We start from the raw sequence: 26,638 nt of genomic DNA on the forward strand, positions 1-26,638 counted from the left end.
GGGCTGCTGACTGGGGGGAGAGGAGAGCAGGGTGGATGGGTCAAGCCCTGTGTAGTGATGCTTTCCCCTGTGGCATCGCGATGCCTCCCTACCCCAGGACCCTGCAGCTCTGGGTTTCAAGCCACTCACCTCTGATGTTTACTTGTTGTCGACTTGACTCTCGAGAAATCACTGTGGCAACAGGATCATTTTGCGTCATGCAGACAATGTCAGAGTCTCAAAAACTGGAGCGTTTTAAGGCAGGATTCCAACCTCATTACTGCAGGGAATAAAATTCCACCAAGGTGAAGTGTCCTTTCTCAGAACTCAAATCTCCCTCAGCACGACTTTTCTTTCCCCTTTGTTTTTGAAACTAAGCAATTACTTTTTTTTTTAGGGGAAAAAATGTGCTAATGCACAAGACTCTCTTTTTTTCCCCTTTCATTTATTTGAAATTGAACTTAACAAAGTCGGTTCTGAGCAAGCACTATATATGAGTAATGCTTTTTGTCCGTAAAGAGCATTGGCTCAAACGGTAAGGGAGTGCCGGCTCTTGCTCTGCTTTGTGTGAGCGCCCACAATGACAAAGCGCTCGTGTCAGGGTGGATAATGAAACTATAAATTGTTTTCATGAATGCTTTGAATTTGGTCTTTTATGGGGAAAATTCAAAAGGTATTTAGTGCCACATTTCACACATGTGAGTAACGCCAGGTGGTGTAATAGATCCGGTAAAAGCAGAATCTTCTCTGAGCTCACATGGGCCACTGTGGTGGGACTGTTGACTGGGCCTCATTCCAGGAGGGAGATGCGGAGACACACAATGTTGTTGCTTGAAGGCGGGAGTTCCAGCCAGCACTGCCCGGCTGTTGGGAGAATCCAGAGTGGGGCAAAAATACCGACTTCTGAAGTTGGTCTCTGGTGATGGATGGGTGCGTGTGTTTGATCCTTGAAGAGGTTTTACAGATCAGCGCCGAGTTAGTGAACAAATTCTCCAGAGGAAAATGACTGCTTGGTTTCATGGGTGGGAAGGATCGAGTGAAATGATTTATGGCACAAAGAGATGATTTTTCATAATATTTGGGGTTATTGCTATAATCGAGAACATACTGACTTATCCTCAAAAATTTAGAAAAAAACCCCAGAAAAGCACAAGGAAAAATTTTAAAATTTGAGGGATAGGAATTACTAGCAAGAAATGATTCCTATCAATATTTATAAATTTTTCATTAAAGATGTTTGTGCGTATTGCTTTGTAAAATTTTAATAAAAATTCATGTAATTTTATGTGGATGGATAAGTATATATGTCATACTAGATAAATCTGGAATCCAGGCATCTATTTATCCTTATACGTAATTTTAAAAATAGTTCTACTTTATTATTATCATAAGCATGTGTATGTTGTGTGTATATCTGTGTGTGTGTGTGTGTGCGTGCGTGCACGTGCACCATAGTACATGTCTAGAGTCAGTGGAGGAAGTTGAGAATTGGTTCTCTCATTGCACTATGGGTTCAAAAATCAGACTCAGGTCGTTAAGTGCTGTGACCTGCTAAGCCGTCTTGCTGGCTTATAGTTCTATTTCTTAACTTATTTGCAAATACACGATTGTATCTGCCCAAGTTCGTGAACGTTCACAGACAGCTAAGGTTTGACTTTGTCTTGAGAGAACTGTGTCAGGTCATGTGGCAACTGTTCTGTACATATGCCACTGGGAAGTGTCTAAAAGTGTGATCCCGAGCCATGAAGGGGGAGGGGAGGGTGTGGAGCACAATGCCCTGGGGCTGTAAAGCCCACTTGCCATTTCTGACCAGTGGTCCTTTGTTCTGCAGTACCTGGTGTGTAAGCGGAAGCTGGAGAGCAAGAAGGAGGCCCTGCTGATCCTCTCCAAGGAGCTGGATACCTGCCAGCAGGAGAGGGACCAGTACAAACTCATGGCTAATCAGCTGCGGGAGCGGCACCAGTCCCTGAAGAAGAAGTATCGGGAGCTGATTGTAAGTCTGGCACCGGAGGGATATCTGGTCCCCTCTGCAAAGACCGGAAAAGGGGCTGTGGTGATATCCTCTTTTCAAAAGCCACCCCTTGCCAACAGTTCACCAGGTAGCCAGGTGTATGCCTGGAGCCCTAGCTTGGGAGGTGGAGGCAGGGGGATTAGGAATTCAAGGCCTTCCTTGGCTACCTAGTGGGTGAGAGGCTTGACAACCTGTCCCAAGCAAGCAAACAAGCAAGCAACAACAAAAAAGCCCAAATCAAACCAAACCAAAGTTTTAAAGTAGAAACGTGCACACCACCTGTTTCCGCTACAATCTGCTCCACATGCATGCAGTTCCAGGCTGCTAGACCTAACACATGTGAAGATGCTCATATCCATGTGTGTTTACTGTGGCTGTTTCCTTATTATTTTATTATGGACTTTCCTTGTTATTTTAAAGAGTATTAATATCTTAAATTTGTGCCAGTACAGAGGCTGCCAGCTCCACATGGCTCTCCAACTTAACTGAGCTAATTGGCATTAAAGAAAATAAGAAACTCAGTCCCTCATTGTCCTGTCCCATCCCATGGGCCCAAGCCCCACAGGTGGCTGGTGGCTGCTGTAAGGCGAGGGTTGCACGCTCCCGTGGTGGCTGCTGTTCTGTTCTCCCTCAGCATGGGGTTCTGGACAGCATGTGCCAATGCTGTCTAAAGTATGGTCTCTTTACCCAGCACTTGACAGCAAAGGCTTCCTAGGCCTTGTAAACAGGCTGACATTACCTATGTTAGCCAGGGTTGTCCTAGAGAAAGAGAGCTTATATAATGAACACACACACACACGTGTCTGTGTGTTCCTGTGCATGTGTGTTTACATGTGTGTATGTATGTATACATGTGTGTTTTCATATGTGTGCATGTTTATGTGTATATGTGTACTTGTGATTGTGTCTGTATGCATGCACACATCTGTGCGTATATGCAATATGTTTATATATGTGTGTATGTATATGCATTTATATGTGTGTGCATGTGTATTTGTACATGTATGTGCCTGTATGTGTGTATTCATGCATGTTTATGTGTGTATGCACACATGCATGTGTGTGCATGTGTTTATGTCTGTGTTCATATCAGTCACTATTCTTTTTATTCTATTTCAAAGAACTTTAACCAAATGAATAACTATTTCAGTTTTACGCTCTGCTTGAAAGTAATTTTGATCCATCTAGATTTCCCTTTTAGAAGCATCATTTTGGAGAGTTCGTGTTTGGTCTTGAGCTGACTCTCTGGGGTCCCCATCAAGTGGTAGTTATTTTTAAAGCATTGTCAAGCTTGCTCTCTCACCTTACCAGCTGCATGGCTGGTGGGGATTGGTCTGAGTTTAGATTCACATCGGCCCAACTGAGGGTGGAGATTCTGTGGTGAGTCTGGGTTTATTCTTGGGAAGAAGTAAAATGTTGTATGTGTTTCTTTGTAGGATGGAGACCCATCACTTCCCCCTGAAAAGAGGAAGCAGGTAAGATTTCTTCTTGATATCAGGCAACTCTCACATCAAGGTGACCATTACCTTGACACAATCCAAAGAATTGGGAAGCCCCAACTGTCTAGAGCAAAATTCCTTTTTAAGTTTTCCTGCAATCTTTTCAGGTGCTGGGGGATGTGGCTGTAAGAGGGACCGGGAGAGGCAGAAGGGATACTGAGCACAGCCCAGCAAGATGTGGGGAGACACCAGCTGACTGAGCCCCGGGACTCTGGGGGAATTCTCTTGAGAAGCGGGGAACTGAGTGATCGGGCTCCTTACTTTGGAGGAGGCATGCTGACTTTTAAACATGTCTCCTATCAAAACTCCCGAGCTGTTTGCTTACTTTTCTCTGCATGGTGGCCAACCCTGTCTTACCTCCTTTTGTGTACATGTGGCTGTTCCACTGGGCTTCCTGTACAGACCGGTGTCTGCCCTACGTGATCCCGATTCTTCACCTGTGCTGTGCTTTCCATGTCTGTTCATCCTTGTGCCTTAGTTCCTTCTGTTCAAATGGTTCGTATTTGTTACTTTTTTCAGTTTTTTTAAAACTGAGAAATATTTTTATCAAGTCTTCCTGTTCACATACAGATCTTATTGGAATTTTCTGAAAGTTGTTTCATTAAATTGCTACAAGTGAGCATCCAAATTTGTTGGGTGACAAAAGGGGGTATCTCAATTTAATTTCTTTAAAAATTGTTTTTAAGTTGCTGGTTAACAGTAAATTGATTAAATCTGTCAATTTATGAGTTAATTTGAACCCCCCTCCCCCCGTGTGTGTATGAAAAGCAGTGATCTTTTTCCTAAGACAGTTTTCTTGGACCTTCCCTTAACTTTGCAGTTTTTCTAATTTGCCTCATGCTGTGTGTTAGATGTGCCCAGGTGGTGGCGATGTTAGTGGTGGCACGTTCTGTTCTGGCAGGCCTCTTCACCTGAGCAGGACTTCAGAACCGGTGGGCATAAACCAGGACACAGACAGCAACCATATGCCCTGGGCTGTAACATCAGCATCCTGTGGTCATAACTGACGGGTGTCAGTGAACACAGTTGACTGCTAATGTGCAAATACTGCACATAAAACTCCTGGGTTCATTAGCTCAAGATATCTGATGCTGGTGAACAGTGTCAAACACACACACACACACACACTCATTCATATGCACAGTCACACATACACACGTTCTCACTCGCACACATGCATGCATACGCGTGCATGCACATGTGCACACACACACACACACACACACACACACACAACTTTCATCCGTAAATAGCACTGCCGTCCACACCCACCTGTCTATGCTGCTGGCTCATACACTCCTTTCTGCTCTATGTGACTAGTTTATAAAGCTCCATGTTTGATCTAGTCTAATTTTTCTGTGTGGCTAATTGATGTTTTTTTCTAAACAAAATTACATGGGAGTTTATCATTACTGTTTAAAAACTGAAATCCTTAATCTTGGCTTGCTGGGTGTTTTCGATAGCTGTAGGCAGTCATCTTCCCTGTGATTTCAGAGTTTGTTAGTATTCATGAAGGAGTTTTCCAGTTCTAAGTGCATTCGTATTCTGTGACTTTATAATGACATATTTACATTGACTGAGGAGAATCTGATGAATTCCAGTAAGTCTGTCAAGCTGCGTCCTTACTGTTCTAAAAATACAAGTTCAAGGTGCCAAACATGAGCATTGTGGCTTTTAATATGGTGCTTAGTTCCCTTCCCTTTGGGGATTAATATGATGCTGAAGCTTGGGCTGAGCATCCTTCCTGCCCGGCGAGGAGATACAGGATGGGGTGCAAATAAGAGAATTCCGAGCTGTAGATCTGGTCAAAGATGTGATGGCCTTGAGGAACCAGAGTCTCTGAGCTGGTGCAGTCAAAGGGCTATGTGACCGGCAGTCTCCTGAGGTTAACAGTACCGTTTCTCTCCTCTGAGGCATATTTAGCAAATAAAAATGCAGGGTACCCAGGTAGACTTGAAGTCAGATAGCCAATGAATGCTCTTAGGATAAAAACACATGCCATGCAATGTTGGGGACACACATACGAAAGTCTAAGTCAACGTTACCTGAAGTTCAAGCTCATCTCACCTGAGAACTCTATTTTTGTGGCCACTGTGAGGACTCCTTCCTCTTGTAGTCAGCTTCCTTCGACGGCTGCTGCCCCTGAGCAGGAGAGGTGGGATGCCCAAAGGTCAAGCCCTTTCCTCTAGGTAGACCCATGAAGGCTATTTCCCATTCTTGGTCTAACCCCCAAGGGTTATTATGCTCTTGGCTTAGGTTGGTCATCTGGGATGGAAGGGCCATTAGGGGTCAGCAATGATGTGCTCTAGAATGTGTGGCCTCAAGAAGGCACCTCTGGGTACCTCAGCATTCTCCTCCATAGAATAAGATAAATGTGATGCCTACTGTGTGGAGTGTCCATGGGGAGGCAGAGGATATGGTACAGGTAGATTGCTCAGTGCAGTGCCTGGCACAGGTGAGCTTTAGCGAAGGTCTCTTCTTCTCCTCTTTTCCTCCTCCTCTTTTCTTTCTTCCTCTGCCTATTTTTCCTTCTCTCCTTCTTCTGTTTTTCTCTCTTCCTCCCTCTCTTCCTCCTCCATGTAAATAAAAGTCATTCTCTCCTAAAATGCTAACCGTGCATGACTTTTAGCTCTCTACAGAATATGATGTCCTTCTTAAAGCCTTCTGATTGCATTTGTAGTTCCAAGTAGTTTTGGCTAAAGAAATGGTTCCTGGCTTTTAGGAGCCTCCCTAGAGTAGTTGTTTGTCCAGTACTCATGAGAGGCCAAAAGGCAACTGTCCTGGGGAGTAGGGAGATCAGCTTGAGTGGCCCTAGGTCTACCCTCCATGCCAACTCTGTTGCTTAGGCCACTAATGACATTGGAACTATGAACCCTACCCCTTTAACCTTGAGAAAAGGGCAGTTCCCTGGGTCTCAGGGAAGAGCATAGGCCAGGATTGGCCTAGGGCCCATTTCAGGTTATACAGGCTGGGTTAGGCTTTCTGCAGAGGTGAGGTGGCTCCCACTGCATCCATGAGATGGGTGCTGATGGACAGTGTCATGGTCCCCTGCTTTATGTGCCTTACTGAAATGATCTAGGAATAGCATATACTAAACATAGTCAGCATTCCTGTTCATCCATTCTCACTCACTCTTCCAGGCCCTGTGGGTGACCTCATTTAGCTCCTTCCCAATCAACCAAGTCAGGCTGTGGTTATGGTCAGTGCTGTCTGACCAGGGCGGAACTGGAAGCTTATGGAGGTCAAGGATGTAGAAGTCATGTGACTAGCTGGCCAGGAAGTAGGGCTTGAGCACTAACTTGTATTCCAGCTGCTGGTGGTGACTACTGGGTCTCAGGAAGACCTTAATGAGCACTTTGCATGCGCCCGGTGCTTATTTTGGCGGGAAGGATCTGGGGTGAAAAGAGGCAGAGCAAAGCCATTGACTTGTTGGACTTGGTGCTGTCAAATTCACTGCTCTTTGACCTCACCTCTTGTCCCGGCATCAGCCCCTCACTTCAAGGTATCTTGGTATGAATGACCAATAATGCAGCCATTATTAATTCTAATGGTGTTACTGTGAATAAGTCAGTGGACAAAGTCATTAAATATAGGCTGGCAGACAGTAACTGCAGAGGAGAGAAAACTGTGGTCCAAAGGTAGGTTCTGGGTGCGCAAATTAGGGGGCTAAGTAGTATTGAGGAATAGTCTTGGTATTAGGAAGAAGGCCTTTTCCCTTTGAAATATTTAAAAATTTTGTTTCCTGTTAGTCCTTAGGCCAGTGAATGATTTTGAGTTGTCATTTTAAAGTCCCTCTATCTCAACCCGTTCAGAGCGGGGAGGAACACACAGTTGCGTTTTAGATCCTGGTTCCAAAATGATTTCCTATTTAGCCCAAACCAGACAGTTTGTGTGCTTATAAGGGGAGGCATGCTCATTTCCTGAGCTGCTTTGTGAGCAGGAAGTGGGGGAGGCACACCCCTGACCTGGTGCCCCCAAACCTACATGGCATATTGATCCCAGATGTGAGCCAGAAGGAGGAGTGTTTACCCCTCCAGCTGCAAAGTGAATGCACCTGGCATGAACAGATGGCGCTGAACCAGACCCGACTGCCAAGTTAATAGAGGCAGCATGGAGGTCACAAGATGTGCACACTGCAGAAGAAGGTGCTCATTTTGGTTCTTGCTGTCCCATTGTCCTTATGTCTGTGACAGCTATCCCTGACTTGGAAGTACCTCCCTAGGCTCTTGCCTATTCATTTCTTGAATGAGAGATGCTGTGATCATACCTTGTCATACCTTCTCTATTTTTTCAATTCATAGAACCAGTGCATCTCATCCTTTTGAGGATCAGAGATGACTGTACAAACATGTCCAAAGCCATGGGCCCTCACTCTAGAAGAAGCCCATGTGCTTGTCACAGAAACTTTCCTACGGCTTCACAGAGTCATAGATCCTTTACAGCCTACCTGTGACTCCTTGGCATCCCACAGGTTGCATGTTAGGAGCTGTAAATATATTGAGGGTTCTTCGTATATTTTGATATAAAATAGTAGCATAACATTAGTTATCATAGTTCTGTGTGCTTTCTAAGAAACCATAGAGATGTTCATGCCTGTGTTTGTAAGGCCTGCTGTGGTCTGAGGTCTTGCAGGTGAGGTGCACCTTACATAAAGGCAATGCCATGGGCTTAGATAATATTTTCCAGTCCAGTGAATTCAAGTATAATCTTTTGCTAGATGGCTGACCCTAGGCAAGCTGCATAACCTTTCTGAGCCACCATTGCCTCCTCATCAAAATGGAGATTCTAATGAGACATAGTCATGAAGTTCTTTTGAGCAACTTCTTCAGGAGGGCTTCTAAGTGCCGTATTAGTCAGGGTTCTCCAGAGGAACAGAACATGTACAATTAGTCTATATAACAATAATATATCAATAATCAAAATACTTGGGAGTTATCCAGGGAGTTACCAAGCAGAAACAAAATCACAGTGTCACAGATCAGAATATATATATGAATGATTTACTGGAGAAGCTTACAGGCTGTGGTCCGGCTAGTCCGACAATGACTGCCAATGGAAAGTTCAAGAATGCAGTAGTTGTTCAGTCTATGAGGCCGGACGCCTCAGCTGGTCTCTAGTGTATGCTGGAATCGCAAAGTAGACTCTAATGTTAGTGAAAGAGTCAACTTGCCAGCAAGAGGAAGGACAAGCAAAGAGCAAGCACTTCCTCCTTCCGAGCCTTGTATATAGGCTGCCAGCAAAAGGTGTGGCCAGGTTAAAGGTGGATCTTCCTACCACAAGGGATGCTTAGTAAAGGTGGGTCTCCTCACTTCAAATGATTTAATTAAGAAAAATCCCTTCTGGGTTTCCCCAGTCACTTGAGGTTTAGCTAATTCCAGATGTAGTCAGGTTGACAACCAAGAATAGCCACCCTACGTGCTTTGCCTAGTACTTGGTGATTGCTTGGTAAATGCTGGGTCTTGGATAATTTTCTTGGGATTATCCAAGGCCACACAGCAGGTTCACAGAGCAAGGCTAGGTTCTAGATGACTCTGTGTGGGGTGATGTTTAGATTCTATCTTGGATCTGTAGGACTGCTTGAGCAGGAATGAACCATGGTCGTCACCTTTAGTTCAACCCAGTTTGGAAGTTCTGTTCAGAGCCCTCTGCCAAGCAGTGGGAAAGAACCAGAAATGGAGGTAGGGTTTTTACACTAAGCTGTTGTGGTGTGTCCACCAGAGAAGAATACTTGGACACTAGGAAGTCTGTAGAAGCTGACTGGAGATGATACTGGGGATTTGGGGTCTCAGTGTAATCCCAAGCCTTCTTCAGAGTAAACTTTTGAGCAGAAAAACAATCTCCTGGGCTGACTGGCTTCAGGTGGTATGAACCGTTAGCCAGAAGCAAAACTACAGAAGCCAAAAAGCAAGGTTAGTACATTTAGAGACTTTTCCAGAACTATGGACTTTGATGGATTAGGTCTTTGTTTTTGTTTTGGCAGGTGGTGCTGACTACATGCTGAGTTTTGTGGTGTGAGTAGTACTTTCATCATGGTGGCAGTAGTGCCAAGGTTTGGGAGCCTGTTACATAAGCTAGTCCTTTTCTGGTGGCCACCAGCCACTGACCGTAATTGTGTCTGTCTTTTTCCCTTCTTAATCTCCTTAGAACACAGACTTGAACTTTCACGCTTGTAAATTCTAGGAATATAGTTGTCATGCCTTCCTTTTGGACCTTGGACTCCTTTTTCAAACAACTCAATTTCCAGTGGTAAATCACCCGTTAAAGAAGCTGTGAAGAAACCAAGACAACAGCAATTGCACTAATAGCTTCTCGTGGGATATTGAAATGAAAACGTCTTCCCATTACTCCAGGCAGAACTGTACACAGTGCGCCCCTTTGCACTGCGCGGAGAGATCATGGGAAAATCTCAAACGACCCTTTAAATATTTTTCTTTTGCTAAACAAGCACTTTCCGTGAAGGAGGCAAAGGGGAATTGAGATGATCTTGGGTTAATCTTCTTAGGTGATAGGATTCTTTTGGGTCACGGCAGCACACTCCTCCTCCCCAAACTCCTCCTTGAAACAGACAGTCAAACACATCTTTAATATCTTTGTCTTTGCTTGTTTCATTTCAAGCACGAGAACCCTGGGAGGCATCTCCCCTGGCCCACCAGGGAGCCTTTGCTTTCTTGCCTCTAAAAAGGAATGGCTTATTTATACAGTGACATGCGTGAGATGTCAACTCTCAGGGAAATGGAGTGTGGAGTGGCCCCGTGCAGGAAAGGAGGGGGCCTTTTATTTCAGCAAAGTCTTCTTGGTCAAGCTTATTTTAGTCCCCGGGGCCCACAAATCAGAACGACTTTGTACAGGAATCCTGGTTTGATGCAGAGAACCTGAAACTTCCTTCAAAGACTTCAAGCGCTTTGAGGAGTTCTTCAGAACACTTTGAAAGGAGTGACTTACTGTTGCACTAGGGAAGCCAGGAGGCAGCCCAGGTCCAGCTGCTGAGTCCTCCCCCAGCAGGACTGTGACTCCATCTTGGCTCTCACACTCTGCAAATTCTCATAACAGCTTGACATGGAGTGTGGGCGTGACCCCGATTCATAAGACTCACTCTAAAACACTTGGGAGTTATCCTGGGAGCCACTAGCAAGCAGGAGCAGAATCATAATGTCCTAGGTCGGGCAAATATTTATTTAAACTGTGCCTTTTCTAAAGTCACGCAACAGGTTTGCCTGCCTGGAAAGAGGTTTATCTGTGAGGATGGGGGAGGAGGCTGAGCTCTTGTGTGCCCAACATATGCGCAGAACGTGCTCGCTGTAGCTGGTGTTCATAAATAAGAGTGCTGCCGGTGTGATGGAAATTATTGCTCTGGCAGTCTCTATGAGCAGGGGCCCTTTGCTGAACAGGTCTGACTCAATTACTGTGAACATAGGAGTTGCCACTGGACCAAGACAGCATAGTGGAAACTTCAATTAAACTTGCCAGCCATCACAGGCTTTAAGAACACTGGTGTTTCATCAGATGTAAGGTGGGTTTATATTTTTAAATGTATTTGTGCTTTATCTTGTACTCTGCCCTATGGAAGCTGTGGCTTCCAGGGGCCCAGGATTTGAACTTCCCCGTGCAGTGCAACCCAGCAGTGTCCTCTGAATCTGCTCTGTGTTTCTTTCTCTCATTTCTTGATCAAATCAAGGATTTGCTTCTCTTTCTGTCTCATCTTATTTTCATTTTACTTTTAACTTCCTATTTTGATAAGTCTGTAAATGAAGAGGTATGTTGTAAGACATCCTAGTATAGATCAATTATTTATGTATCGTGTGTGTGTGCGCGTGTGTGTGTGTGTGCATATGCGTGCATGTGTGTGTGGGGGGGGTATGTGCATGTGAGTGTGGGTACCTATTAAGGCCAGAGGTGTCAATTCCTCCTAAAGCTGGTGATGCAGACAGTTATGAGTGGCTTGATATGGGTACCGGGATTTGAACTCAGGTCCTCTGGAAGGATAGTACCCAGTTGTAACTGCTGAGACTGAGTCATATCTCCAGCCCAGGCCCTATCATTTTATATTATGATATAGACTAACCTTCCCATGACTTGATGGCTAAGATGCTGTGTATGTAACAGATTCCAGAGGAGTTGCAGTAAGGAGACTAAGCTTTCCCAATGAGAATTCCTATTGAAAGGTGACCCTGAGGTTTGAGTGAGAGATACTGGCTCCCCGATGTCTTCATACTGGTCGTCAAGAGGTGTGGCAACTGCCCTGTGCAGAACGTTCCCAGGGCACACTGTTCTCGCAGTTAGGAGCTGGCTTGGGGAGATGCTGAGGTACACAGCTGTCTTAGTTAGCGTTTCTGTTGCTGTGATAAAACACCATGACCAAAAGCAACTTTGGGGAAAGGGTTTATTTCACCTTACAGCTTATAAGTTCATCATCCAGGGAAGTCAGGGCGGGAACTCAAGGCAGAACCTGGAGGTAGTAACTGGTGCACAGGGCATGGAGGAGAGCTACTTGCTTGCTTGCTTAGCTTGTGCTTGCCTTCTTACAGCACCCAGGACTCCCAGCCTAGGGGTGGCACTTCCCTCCCATATCATTCAGCATTCAAGGAAATGCACCCTAGGTTTGCCCACAGACAAATCCTAAAGAGGCACTTTTCTCAATTAACATTCTTTTTCCCAGTTGACCCCAGCTTGTGTCAAGTTGGCATTAAAAATTAGCGGATACAGCATGCATCATCTATGCACCATCCATGCATTACCCGTGCATCACCCATGCATCATCCATGTGTCATCCATGCACCATCCATGTGTCATCCATGCATCACCCATGTGTCACCCATGCATCATCCATTTGTCATCACCCATGTGTCTCCCATGCATCACCCATGTATCATCCATGTGTTACCCATGTGTCACCCATGCACCATCCATGCATCACCCATTCATCGTTCCATTCATCATCTATGCATCACCCATGCACCATCCATGTGTCATCCATTCATCATCTATGCATCACCCATGTGTCATCCTTGTGTCACCCATGCATCATTCATTCATCACCCATGCATCATCCATGTGTCATCTATGCATCCTGTGCTGGGGCCTGAGCTTCCCCTTGTTAATGGAAAGGTCTCCACAATGGAATGTGACAAGACTCTTTAAGCCTCACCTCTCCCTGCTTGTCACTAAGGTTATATGATATGTGTTTGTTTGTGTTTACATGTGACTGGGCATGTGTGTGAGGATGTTCCTGGGGCAGGGAGAGTGTGTCTGAGCCCCTGGAGCTGGTATTATAGGCGACTGAAAGCTCTGGATCTCTGGAAGAGCAGCAAGTGCTCTTAACCAATAAACCACTTCACCACCCTCTCTTCCTGTTTCATCCTAGCAAATCTCCTTCCCTCTTCTGTCACAATTGCAATTTTTAATGATATTCTATTTATTTAATCTGTGTGTGTGCACATGCGCCACAGCACATGTGTGGAGGTCAAGGGACAACTTTTGGGAGTTAGTGATCTCCTTCCACCACGTGGGCCCGAGGGATTGAACTTTCTTGTCAGGCTCAGCAGGCACCCTGGCTGGCTGAGCCATCTCACTGGTCCGCGGTCACAACTTAAGGACAGCTCGAGTGACTTAAGGGTGAGGAGTCTATAGTTTGCCTGCTGTTTTCAGCACACACACTTATTACCAAGGAGACGATGTCAGCCTTTTCTAGCTTGGTCTGAATATTTAAAAGAGGTTCCTTTATGTCCCTCTTTGAGCTTTTCTGCTGGACCACCACCTGCCCTGGTGATGGAAAGATGCATGCTCCTGGGCTGTCTCCCTTCCCTTTGAAACCCTAGTGCATTGCCACATTCTCCCTGACATTTCTTTCATGAAGTGCTATTCCAAACTGATGGTCACGGAGTCCTTCTCAATACCAGGGAGACAAAGTGCTCTGCATAGCGGATAAATTGTAAGCAGGCACCACCTGCTCGCGTGATGGATTGTTAGAGCGGGTGTGTGAGTCATGGGTGCTATTTTTGGTCAGGAGAATTGTGTGAACTTTGCTCCTCTATTTCAAGCTCTGGAAAATGTGCCACACCCTCTCCTTTAAGGTGTTTCTCAAACAATTGGGTACCCTAGCAGAATAGTTATATTCTGGTGTTAAGTTACTGTTTCAGAGTTGAGAAGGCAGAAGGCTTCAGTAGAGAAGGGTTGTGTATTGACAACCCTCCCTTACAAGTATATAAAAAATTTACCGTCACTTGCCTTAAGGCAAGGGTGCCTCTCCCTTCCACTTCTACCCCTGAGGTCAAACACAAGACTGGGGTAGATATACTGTGAACTCACAGCTCCAAAGGTATTGTGATTCCAACTGACCACCATCACAGCATTGTGGGTGATGGCGGGAATCTTGGCTGTATTGTGACTGTAGCCTTTTCAGCTGGGCTGCAGACTAAATATGGTTTGATAACAATGGTTCTGGCTCTCTGAATGCCTTTTCTGTTACAGCCCAAACCTCTACCCCAGTGTTCTCTGGGATCTTGGGTGCTTATCCTGGGTTTCTGTCCTGCTCTGTATCCAAGAGTCCAGGAGCACCAAGGCCAGCACTTATCAGAGCAAGGCCCTGGTCCAGAGCCACGATGCATGTTAATTGTTTCTGGTCCATTAAAAGATTATCAAGGAAATTAGGAACAAGCTTTTAGAGGCTTTTTAGAACCATTGTGTGGGCATGTCTTTAAAACACAGGGTTTTCTTAAATTATTTTCCTAATAATTCATGTTGGCTGCATCGCACAAAAGCATCAGTGAGGGATGGACTGAGGAACGTATCTTTTCTGTTGCATGAGATGAGTTTCTCTGGCTTTGCTACGTCAGTGGCAGTGGTCCCTGAATGCCAGGGTCTCCCCTCCCTGCCAGGGGGTGGAGCCATTGTTGATTGAAGAGGGGAAGTCTGGGGGTGTGGCCATCTTTGTGCTTTGGTTTCCTTGTACGTTTTGATTGGTGCTCATGGAAGGGTGCTGGTGGCAGCGGTTCCTCCCCTGAGACTTTCCTTCCTGCCTGGTGCCTGCCCTTCCATCAGGGTGGACGCTGCTGCTGGCTCTCTGTAGAACGAAGGACGGCTTGTTGGGGTTTCTATCCCGCCCAGTACCCCAACAGCCGGCAAGCAACAAAGAAAATCACACAGAAGACTCCATAAGGTTATAAACTGATTGGCCCATTAGGTCAGGCTACTTATTAATTCTTATGACTTATCTTAACCCATTATTCTTATCTATGTTAGCCACATGGGCTCAGTACCTTTCTCAGTGTGACAGCTTACATGTTGCCTCTTTAGTGGTCTGCGCAGGAATGCCTGAGGGCTTCCTGTGTCCCAGAATACTCCCAGTCTCTTTGCTCCACCCTTACGTCCTGTCTGGCTTTCCCGCCTCTACTGCCTGCCTGACCAATCAGCGTTTTATTAAAATATGATTGACAGAATACAGACAATTCTCCCGCACCATTTCCCTCTTTTTTTTTTTAAACAAAGGAAAATACCCATAATCCATTTGTTGGGAATGTGGGCGTAGTATTTCAGGCTACTTCCTGCTGGTTGGGGGCGCTGATGATCTTATGGGGACCTAAAGAAAATTTAGAGTTATAATCAAGTCCTGACTGAAGTATCCTGGGAGTCTTGATCATCTCAGGCTGCAGTCTTGAATCAGTTCTGGATGTAGAACTCTGTCATCTGGGCCATCTGTTCCTGTCGATTTCTCAGGTGGCCTCCCTTGGTCAAAGATGATTTTTCTTAACTCTGAATAAATCCATAGCCTCTCATTTTCTGTGGAAACAAAAGCAGAATCTCTTCTCCAAAGTAACATACCTTTTGACTTCAGTTTTGAAGCCAAGGTATTTTCAAAATGTCTATCTTGGGTTAGTTCAACAGCATTTATAAACAAATGTCTTTTGGTGACTGTTGCTCCTTCCTCAGCATTCAAACAATTAAAAGAGAGCATAATGGCATACAGTATCAAGATTCTCTTTGTATTTTCCATCTTTGTGTGGCTTTACTTTAACCTCTATTTCTTTTATTTTTACTTTTACTTTTTAAGACAGGTTCTCTGTATATATCTTTGTCCTGGAATAACACTGTAGACCAGGCTGTCCTTGAACTCAGAGCTCTCACTGTCTCAGCCTCCCCAGTGCTGGGAATAAAGGTGTATGCTACCACACCTTGAACTCACAGAGATCTGTCTCTGCCTCCCAGGCATTGGGATTAAAGGCGTGTGCTACCACACCTTGAAGTCACAGAGGTCAATCTCTACCTCTGTCCCTTGAAGTCACAGAGGTCAATATGCCTCTGCCTCCCAGGCATTGGGATTTAAGGTGTGTACCACCACACACAACTACTCTCTTTCCTTTTTTTACATTAAGAACTAACTTTTAGCCTGCATATATTTTTAACACACTGTAAAATATTTAGAGGTTTTTTTTCCTCTTTGAATCTCTCTTTACTGTATCTCTCTCTCTCTCTTTCTGACCACATGAGCCTTTAATTTACTAAGCAATATGGAGAGCTGTAGCTTTGACGACTAGATCCAGCCCATTCCTCATGGCTGAGATACCAGTCAGAGCTTCAGTTCACTGCCACAACTCTATGGCGTTTCAAGGTCCTTGCTAGCAAGCAAGCTGTAGTATTCTGCTCACAGACCACACTCAGTCGGACTGCCTGCCTAAAAGAGTCAGAGTTTGACCTGGCAGGACAGCCCAGAAAACCGGCATTTTAAAACAGCGCAGCTTTTTTTCTGCTACGGCTGAAAACCCGAAAAGCATACGTTCAGCTTTTCATCAACGTTTAAGTGTTTCGTGGCAGGACCTCTTAAAAGAGCCACAAAGTTTTGCAGCTAAAGCTGAGTCAGGAAGCCTCTCTTAGATGAAAGCCTTTGCTTGCCTCTAGCAAGCAGAGCAGACCCGAGAAATTGCTGCTACCAAGAAAACATGCTTTACTCTATTTTTTCCCAAGCTTTCTCAAGCTTTATGTGGATTCAGTTATCCACGTCTGGGCGCCATATGTAACATGAGGGGCCGGCTTGTTGGGATTTCCGTCCCGCCCGGTACCCCAACAGCCGGCAAATCCCAAAGAGAAATTACACACAGGACTCCATAGGATTATAAACTGATTGGCCCATTAGGTCAGGCTACTTATTAATTCTTATGACTTATGCTCTCTAAGAGGATCCACGAGCTAATGTCTGAGAATTTTCTGTTCAGTGGAAGCGAGGCACAGTGCAGGAACCAGGAAGTATCAATCAAGAACAACTTCCAGTGACTGTACCCAGCCTGGCCTGTGACTTTTAACAGTACCCCCCACACACAGAGAACTCAGAGATAGGAGGTGAGGAATGCCCCTTTCCTGCCTGGGTCCTTGCCCCCAGATACCCACAAGGTCCACCATCTCCTTTTCACTGTGACCTCTTCGGCACACTCTGTTTCCTGTACTTCTAGAGTAATACCTAGCTGAGTAAGCCGCTCTCATTCTGTACCACATAGTATAGCATGTAATCAGTCGCTTCACGGAACCACAGAGTTTTGTCTGTTTGGGTCATTGCTACATCCCCAGGCCTTAGACAGTGCCTAACCCAAAGCTGATGCCCAGTAAACATTTGCGTAAATAAATGAGTGATCGATGAACAGTGCAGGTCCAGAATCATAAAGGGTCAGCTGTGGTCACAGAGGGACCTGCTGTGTCTCTACAACTCTGTCCCCTGGGTACTTGAGTTAGTGCCATGGGGGAGGGGCTTTGGCAGCACCCCCTGGGTGCCCAACCTGGGCTTCAGTGTTCTGTGTTTACTGTGCACATTTCAGGTCACCACATGGAACGTTCGGTGTTAGTTCCCTTCTGCAGATGGAGAAAATCCCACATGCAGCTAGCGACAAAGCCAGGACGGAACTTTGAATCCTCCACTGGGGAACTTTCCAAAATCAGTTGGGAGCAATGGTTCCTTGCTTCTCCATCTACAAAGGGGAGTCTAACTTTTCCCATCCACCGTCAACTTTGTATTTCCTGAGAGCAGAGTTCTTGGAAAATGGGAAGCAAGATATTGTAAGCTATGAGCCTTGCCAATATGGGGTTGACGATGTAGACTGCACTGTGGCATGTAGATTGCACTGTGGCTTGGAGAGTGTATTGGGAACAGTACAGTTTGTCTCAGGCAAGACTACATGCTAGGCACTGGTTTCAGGAGTTAGTGCTTCTTACTCCCAATGCTGAGGCCAGAACCTCCAGCTCAGCTTCTCATCCCCCCCTTTCCACTGTGTTAGGGCAGAGGGGAGGAGCGAGAACCAAGTTCCTCGCCCTTCATGGAACTTATGCTTGAGCAGGGAGAGGGAGTCAGGAAATAAACAGCGAGCAATAAACCATGAAGTGAATTATATGGTATGTTAGGAGATGGCACGCGCCTCAGACAAAAGGCATGGGAGCGAATGGGAGGGTGGCCGTGTTAAATCCAATGGTCCAGGGGGCGTCCTGTGGGGATCAGTGACCTCTATGCAAAAGCCTGAAGGAGCTGACAGAGAGTTTGGGTGACAAGATGGGATCAGGCCTGGCATGGAGGAAAAAGGAGTGAGAATGGAGGTCGGTACCTAGCAGGAAGAGACAGAAAGCAGTCCCAACCAATGGACTGTGGAGGCCTGATTGGGGGTGTGTCAAGAACTGGTAAAAATTTCGTCTTTAGAGTCTTTCCCTTGCTGCCTTTTCCAACCCAACATAATTGCTCCCAGAAGTGTGGCATAGAAGTCCTTGGAGACGTGGCCACTAGAGGGGGGGTTGTCCATTTACGCCTCTGGGTTTGGGTTTCCTGAACTTCAGCAGGAAGGCATCTGGAGATTTAGCTCCGTGTACAGTTCTTTAAGCGACTGCTGTGAGGCCCCAGCTTTCTCCATCCTTCGTCCTCATCCCGAGACTTGGAACACACGCACACAGCCCTGTGTGACTGGCCGCCGTGCTCGGTGGTTGTCTCTGCTAGAGGCGGGGAGAACTCGGTCTGTCCGGTGACAAGTTTTCTTTGTAAAACATGGGTAGGTTTCTGCAGAGCAGGGGACAAGAGTGAGCTGAAACTGTGTAGGGGTGTCCAGAGTCCAGGGGAGCCCCAAGAGGAGATGGGTATATGTCAGAGGGCCGGCAGTGCTGCTTTGGTGAAAGGAATGGAGCTGCCTGGCTAGGTGAGCCCCTCTGACAGGGTCGGGACCCCAGGTCTAGATAGGAGTAAGTGTTTTTAAGAGGAGAAGCTTGTGGTGTGTGTGGAGGGGAGATGTTTTGAAGACTGGGATGGAAAGCAGTAGTCTGGGCTCTTTGGCACCGTGAGAACTACCATCAGGAAACAATGAGATGGAAGACAGACCAGGAGACCAAAGAATCACAACTAGTTCTGATGTTGGAAACGGTCGCCTTTTAGAATGGCAACCGAAGTTCTGGGCATTCAGCCTGGGAAGATGGCATCGTGGGTAAGATGCTTGCTGCAAAATCATGAGATCTGAGTATGATCCCCAGCACACATGTAAAAAGAAGGCACAGCCACACCTGTAATCCCATTGTTGGGGAGACAGAGACAAGGCAGATCCTTAGGGCTCACTGGCTAGGTAGACTAATGGAACTGGTGAGCCCCAGGTTCAGTGACAGACTGTCTCAGAAAAGGTGGACAGCAATTGAGGAAGATATTCAATGTCAGCCTCTGTCCTCCACATGTGTAAACACACGTGCACACACATATGCACAAGCAAATATACACACAAATTCTGGGCACTGAAATAGCAAAGAAGAGTTCATTTAGCAAAACACATTGGAAGGAACAGAAGAAATGACCTAAATGAGAAAATAAACCCTTTATGACATTACTGGCCCTAATTTGTGAACTCAACACTATCCGATTTGAAAGTGGCTATTTTATTACCTGTGTGTATACATGTGGTGTATATGTGTGCAAGTATGTGCTTGCTAGGGTACAGAGATCGGAGGAGGACACCAGGGGTCCTGCTCTGTCATTCTTAACCTTACTCCCTTGAGACAGGGTCTCTCATTGAGCTCACAGCCATGCCTGACTTTTTATGTGGGTGTTGGGGATTTGAACTTGGATCCTCACTCTTGCACAGCAACCCCCCAGGATAGACAAGCTCTTCGGGAAATTTTGATACAGTCAAACATGACTGATTCCTCTGTAACCTGTCCACTTTTGTGAGACACTCTGGAAAAGAACCTCCCTAAATAATGGAAGCTTGCAGTCCACCTCCTCCTCCTCTCCTCGAGCTGTTACTGTGTAACTTACACACTTCCTGCTTTCACACACAGTCACTTACATGGGGTTCTGTATGAGCTGGATGCCGGCATCCATACGTCAGGAAAGCCCACGTTTGTCCATACCTCCATACTGATTGCTGTTGTGCTATGTTGATATTCCAGGCTAATCTTGCACAGCTGTTGAGAGACTCTCAGGACAGGAATAAACATCTGGGAGAAGAAATTAAAGAACTCCGGCAGAGGCTTGGCGAAGTCCAGGGTGACAATAAGGTACTGTGAACATTGACAGGGAAAGGCTCACTGCAGGTGCACGCTCTGGATGCTTCTGAGTGGGTAGCATGTCAGGAAATGCACTGCAGCCTTGGTGGGGAAAGATTGCTATAGATTTTTATATTTTCCATCATGCAAATTCACGGTTTAACATTTGCCTTTATCGCAGCCCCTTTGTGGGTGCACGTGCGTGCACATGTGTGTGCTTTGGAGCTGCTCTGAAATATCATTCCAACCCATTCTAGAACTTTCGCTCTATTCAGCTTGGTGGTAGATAACATGTGGTTGAAGGCAAAATAAAAGCAAATGCGATACTTCCTCCCTTTTACACAAATAATGGATTTGTGGCTCAGATGATTTGAATTTTAAGTAGTCATTCTACTAATGATGTTCACATCACCAATTTACTTTATTGCTAAATTTGGCAATTTGTATGGAACATTGCTCAAAATCCACTGCTCGGCATTAATCAAACTCCCCTGTTGGCAACGTTAATTATAAAATATGAACTCATAAACTCCAAACTAAATGTGTGCATTCACTCTCTCCCCGCTGAAGCTGCGAACAAAAGTACAATCGAAAAAGAGAAAGAAAACTGAAGTTAAATTCTGTTCCCCCAAATAATTCTCTGCTTTGCCGGGCATGGACAGATTCATTTTCAGCCCTTTGCCAGAGGCGGTGCTCACAACAGCAAGGGTGCTGGGTTCTGACTTGGAAATGCTCTATTGCGTCTCTGTGTGTCCAGGGGTGCTTTCTTGGGGAGACGTTTTTTTTTCTAGATGTTATCACATTCCTTGACAAACAAAGGTAGCTTTCTCTTTTATGGGGAGTGGTTGGTTATTCGGAGGCACCATTTTGAAAGATGTTCCCTTTTGTATGTGTAAAACATGTTTGGTACTCTCTGGAAGTCAGTTGCCTACAGGAAACCTTCAACGATGAAAGATCAGAGAGGCCAGTGCAGACTGCTAGGTGGGAAGGAGGCCCAGATGGTTTGGATGTGGTGCCATCCCTGCACCCCACCCCACCCCTGTTTGTGTACTGGAAGTTTGGCCCCTGTGTTAGTTACAGAATAAAAGCAACTTTAGGAAGCATCTTTCTGGGAAAGGAACTCCGGCAGGAACGCGACGTGGAAGCAGAAAGAGATGGTACGGTACTCAGTGTTCTCCTTGTATTGGTCCTGGGCTCCAGCCCACAGGCATCCGTAGCCTACGTTTAGGGTGATCTTCCCTCTTCACATAAACTAGCCTAGGAGATTCCTCACCGCTGTGTCAGTTGTTTGTTTCTATGGTGATTTAAGTCATGTCAAGCTGTCGGTCAGGACTGCCTGCCACAGTCCCCAGTCACGGTTCCAAGAGGAGCGAGGACCTTTAAGAAGTAGGGTCTGGTAGGTCGGGTCAAGCGTGCCCACACCAGGAGCCTACTTACTTACCACCTGTGTACTGGGGAAAGTCGGGTTTGTAGTCATCTACAAGATACAGTTTCGTAGGAGTGGCTGACCCTTCTCTGCTGCCTCCCTTCCCCCTCTCCAGCCGACATCTTCTGTGTCCACCTTACTGTGCTATAGCCATGAGGCCCTCACTAGAAGTCCTCTGAAGATGTGCACTGAGAAAGCTTCTTTACTTTCTAACGTACCCAGCTATTGGTGGTTTGCTCCCGTAATGGAAGATGGGCTTGGGGAAACCCTCAGCAGTTAAGAGCGCTTGTTGCCTGTGTCTGGGAGCTAGAGTTTAGATTTTGGCATTTGCTTAACGAACCAGGTGTCCTGAATGTGTCTGTAAGTCTAGCTCTAGGTTGAGGCAGGGACAACAAGTTCCCTGGGCTTGATGGCTTCCAGCCTAGTGAAGAAAACTAGATCCCCAGGGTCATGGAGAGATCCCACGTCAAAGGAAGACACGGAGCATGGCGGGTGGGGATACCCAGTGCCCCCTTCTGTTCTGAGAGTAGTGCACACAGACATTTTATTTCAGCTCACAGCTCTAGGACATATAGTGCATATTCAATGAATTAAATAGAGAAATAAAAATAATTTTGAATGAACTAAGTCTTCATTTATCTATTTTTGAGATAGGATTTCACTATGTAGTTCTGATTTACCTGGAATTCATACATAGGTTATGCTAACCTTGACCTCACAGAGATCCACCTGCCTCTGCTGAGATCAGCTAACTCTTTTCCATTTAACTACTGTAAGATAGATAGATAGATAGATAGAGAGAGAGAGAGAGAGAGAGAGAGATAAGCAGACCTCTGTATTTAACATAAATTTGAAAAATTAGGTTCTGTTATTCCTAGTTGTAAAATAGGAGTGAGAAAGAATGCCCAGAAACTCGGCAGGCTCCCTTGTGGTGAATGCATCACATAGGTCAGAGATCAAAGGTCAACTCTGGAAGTTTCTTCCTCCATCAGTCACACCAGAGGGTGACCTTTCTAATAAAATGTGCAGTTGTTTTCTTTATGGTCATAAAATACAAAGTGGATTTTGGAGACACCATAAACCTGCTGAAGCAGTTTGAAAGTGTGACTGTTTGTGATCCATGTGTCTTTAGTGTAGTATATTATTTCCCTGTTTTCCTTTTGTTGTTCTGAGCTACTCCTGATTTTAACTTTCCTAATTATGTTTCTGCTTCACCAATTGGTTCTGTCTTGATCTTTTGCCTTTTCCCCTTTCTGTGTGTGTGTGTGTGTGTGTGTGTGTGTGTCCATGTCTGAGCCCAGCCCTGGGCTCATTCCCCCTAGCCATCATCTGAATGCTGTGATCTGCACACGTGTCAACTTGTATTCAAGATTTTGGATTTACTGACTCCTTCCTGGCCTGTAGAGCAATCTGTCTGCTGAACAGTACCTGCAGGCTGTTATCTGGTTCACCAGACCCCTGCTCATATCTGGTTCCTCCTCTCCAAAGATACGGACATGGCCCAAGCCCCACTCACCGTTCTGTTCTTTGTGTCTGCACTTTCGAGGCTAGCCGGGTCCCTGAAGTTATTTTCAGGCCCATGGCCACCCTTCTCTCAGTCCACCTCCAGGCCTTGGTAAGATTGCTGATTCCACAGTGGTACTAGACTTCCTGACACTGAAGGCCCTGTTCAGAGATAGCTGGGGCTGTGTGATAAAGAACTGGTTAAGCCTTTGAGATCTGTGTGTGTGTGTGTGTGTGTGTGTGTGTGCGTATGTGTGTGTGTGTGGTGTTGTGGTCATGTGGGGTTCTGATGGTTGTTTATTTTTGTTGTTTTGATCCGCTACACCGTGGGTAGCTCCCACTCTTCCTTCATCATCCAGATGCTGGCCACGTCCTTGTCATTGTGTGCCAGACATCCATGGTTGGTCCACCGCCAGTTTTTCCCGCCACGATCGGACTGAAACCTTCATGCAGGCTTCAGCCTGTCTGCCTTGCTGCCTTGTCATGGGATCTTTACACCTGTTACGTGCTCTGGGGCCTTCTCCTTGACTCCACTTTCCATCCGCTCCCATTCTAGTCAGATCATGGATTACATGTTGCCTTTGCCAGCTTCAGGTGTCAGTCCTGCGTGTTCTCAGGGTGTTTGGCTCTGCTTCCCGGACGCTTGTGTGGCCCTGTATCCCGGGGTAGGGGAGATGCTCAGAAGATGAGTGCTTGCCCCAGACTCCAGCCTAGGACCCTTGGTTCCCTCCACGGAGCCCTTCTTAGGAAATCTCCCACGCAGTGGGGGTGGGGGTAGTGGCTGCATTGACTGAGTGAGAAGTGCTGTGAGGGATAAAGCGAGTCAAAAGAAGAGCAAAGGGACTGCCACGGTGGCTCATGGGTAAATCCAGCCCTTATCAGTCAGAGGCAGGAGGATCTTGAAACCAAGACTAGCCACAAGAGAGTGGGACAAAGGAGTTGAACTAAAAGAGAAGGAGAGAGGGGCGCACAGCAATGCATGGTGTGGGGAACTCGGAAACAGAAGTAAAAGTTCCAGGAAAACAAAAGTCCCAACAAGGGACCAATAGCAGCTCCGCTGGGAGCCCGTGGAAGGCAGGATAGGTGCGCGGGCAGAGGACAGACGCTGTGGCCAGAGGGTGCCCATGCCAGTCCTGCTCATGGCCAGTCCCATTCCACCCAGCATACTTAAGGGCTAGATATTTGCTGCTTGGAGACCGAACAGGGGCCAAGGGCAGTGTCTGCTGAACACCTGTGCCTGTGGGGAGCACCTCCGTGCTGCCATTTAACAGTGACCCATCAGGCCAGAGGAAGGCTGACTGTGGGTATTAAGCACACGTGAACACTGAGGTGGCAGGAAATGGCCTGCCTTCGATATTGTCAGAGAGACTGAGTTTTCTATTTGTGCGGCTAGGGCTTTGGCACCCTACACTTCATAAAGCATTTCCAAATGGTTTCTGGAGGGTTTGCAGCTATGACAACTTCGTATTTGCATAAGCTGGGGGGCATGCATCTCGTGACATGTGGGTGAGGGTGCCTGGAACTCATCACGGCCTGACCTCCTCTGACTGGTCCCCAAGAATTGGGGCGAGGAGCAAAAATGCACCCAGAGAAATACAAACTCCCAACCCAAACCAGATGAGAGGGTGACAACGGAATCCCACCAGAAGCTGCCCCTTCCTCAAAATTTCAGGGTTTTTGTTTTTGTTTACTTTGTTTTGATTTGGTGTGGATGTGTTCACACATGTGTGGGTGCTTGCAGGTGCATGTGTGTGTGTTTGTATATTTGTGCATGCATGTGGAGGCTAGGGATTAATGTCAGGTGTTTTCCTCAATTACTTTCCTTTTATTATTTTGAGACAGGGTTGCTTACTGAATTTGGAACTTGCCAGTAAGCAAGGCACAGGGATCCCTCTGTCTCTACCTCCCCAGTGTTGGGATTAAAAATTTCAGTGTCTAAAGGTCCATGAGAACACAGGAAGAAAGGCTCCAGGCACCACCCATCACCTTGGGGAAATCCTGGTGTGTGATGCAGGACCCTTGTGTTCATCTGTGAGAGGACAGAGCTAGTTATGTGGGAAGGAGCCGCCCCTCTGTACCGACCCTCCTCTGAATGGCCCCATCACCCCTGGTCTTTGCCTGCCTTTTCTTCTAGACTTGGAACAGAGAGAAGGGTAAGGAGATGGCATGTGGCAGAAGAAGGGGATCTCTATGGATCTAAAATTTCAACAGCAAGCTTGTAGAGACTATCTGAGTCTTAAGAGGGGAGCTGGCACCAGCTCTCTGGCAGAGACAGCCCAGCTTCTGGAACTTAGCCAGCTTCCTTGGCATAAGAATTGATGTCATAGCAAACATCAGGTACCTGTTTTAATCAGGGTTACCATTGCTGCCATGAGACACCATGACCAAAGCAAGCAGGGGGGGAAAGGGCTTATCTGGTTTACACTTCCATATTACTGTTCATCACTGAAGGAAGTTAGGACAGGAACGCAAACAGGGCAGGAACCTGGAGTCAGGGGCTGCTGCAGAGGCTGTGGAGGAGTGCTGCTTACTGACTTGCTCCTCATGGGTTGCTAAGCCTTTCTTATAGAACCCAGGACTACCAGAAGAAGGGTGGGACCACCCATCATAGTCTGGGCCCTCCCCCATCAATCATTAATTAAGAAAATGTTCTAGAGGCTGCCTATAGCCTGATCTTGTGGAGGGATTTTCTCAGTAGAAGTTCCCTTCTTTCACATGACCATTGCTTGAATCACATTGACATAAAGCTAACCAGTACACCACCAAACTGATGTCTATCGTCTTGGGATGGTTTGCCAAGATCTGGCCGAAGAGCAATACAGACAACCAGGAGACCCCATCGTTGGGCATGCTCAGACCCCAGTGTGTGTTCCTGCTCTGCCTGCCAGGGGGTAAGTGATCTGAAGAAATTTGGTCATTCTCTGGGGTTCCTGTGTCCTCACCTGTAAGATGCCTGTCAGTGGTGGCCGGGTTCCTTTCTGTGTCCACCCACTCACACCTGGTGACTTCCTGTATTCCAGCAGCTAATGTTGCATAAGAGGCTGAGAAACACAAAGTTCCCCACTAGGAAACTTAAACGCTGATTGGGGAGACAGACAGAGAACAAAACACATAAAGTCATCAGACAGTGTCTAGTGTGAGGAGATGAGAGAGCAGGGTGATGAACTATAATGAGGGGAGGTGTGCTCCATCCTTGTCACCATGCAGTGAGTTCTCTGGCTGGGAGGGCACTGTGACCTTTACTGTGTCACAGGCCAGTGTTGCCTGGGAGCCCCCTCCCTCACTACAGTGTCACCAGTAGCCACAAACTTCCCTCCTGTGGTCCCACTATTTCCAGGGCCCTCAGTGTGTGCCCTGGGAGAGACCGTGATCCCAGTGAAAAATCTACCGCATGGCAGCCAGACCTCCAAGCTCAGCCCCCTCATCACCACCCAGGTGTTGCTAGCAGCGAGCATCATTTTTATGCAGGGCTTCTGGGAGCTCTTGGTGTGCCATGCACCCTATTAAAGGAACACCTGTAAGATGCACCCCCAGCCGCTACCCCCAGGCCCTCTGGGACAGTGACATCAGTGATGGCTCTGACACTGTTACAGCAGTGGTGGCTCCTGTGTGCCTTTTGTTTCACGTCATGTTAGGGATCACAGTTCTTGGCTGGAAGCAGACCCCTAACCAGCATAGCATGGGCAGAGGCAAGAAAACTTGTATTTTTTTTAGCCGTCTCCGGGACACTGGAGA

The 26,638-nt window shown here is 46.5% G+C and overlaps 1 protein-coding gene across 8 annotated transcripts in view; it reads left to right on the top strand.

The window, feature by feature from the left end:
* Window positions 1–26,638, top strand: part of Ccdc149 (coiled-coil domain containing 149) — an 89,714-nt gene that overhangs the window by 27,151 nt on the left and 35,925 nt on the right. For all 8 annotated transcript variants that reach the window (XM_048415067.3, XM_085691902.2, XM_085691900.2 and 5 more), the window contains 3 exons: window positions 1,811–1,972; window positions 3,427–3,465; window positions 19,879–19,986. In XM_048415067.3, coding sequence (XP_048271024.1) covers window positions 1,811–1,972; window positions 3,427–3,465; window positions 19,879–19,986 — 309 coding nt within the window. The remainder of the gene's footprint in view (window positions 1–1,810; window positions 1,973–3,426; window positions 3,466–19,878; window positions 19,987–26,638) is intronic.

This window comes from Myodes glareolus, chromosome 8 (assembly GCF_982192425.1).
Source record: "Myodes glareolus chromosome 8, mMyoGla1.1, whole genome shotgun sequence".
NCBI classification, from domain to species: domain Eukaryota; kingdom Metazoa; phylum Chordata; class Mammalia; order Rodentia; family Cricetidae; genus Myodes; species Myodes glareolus.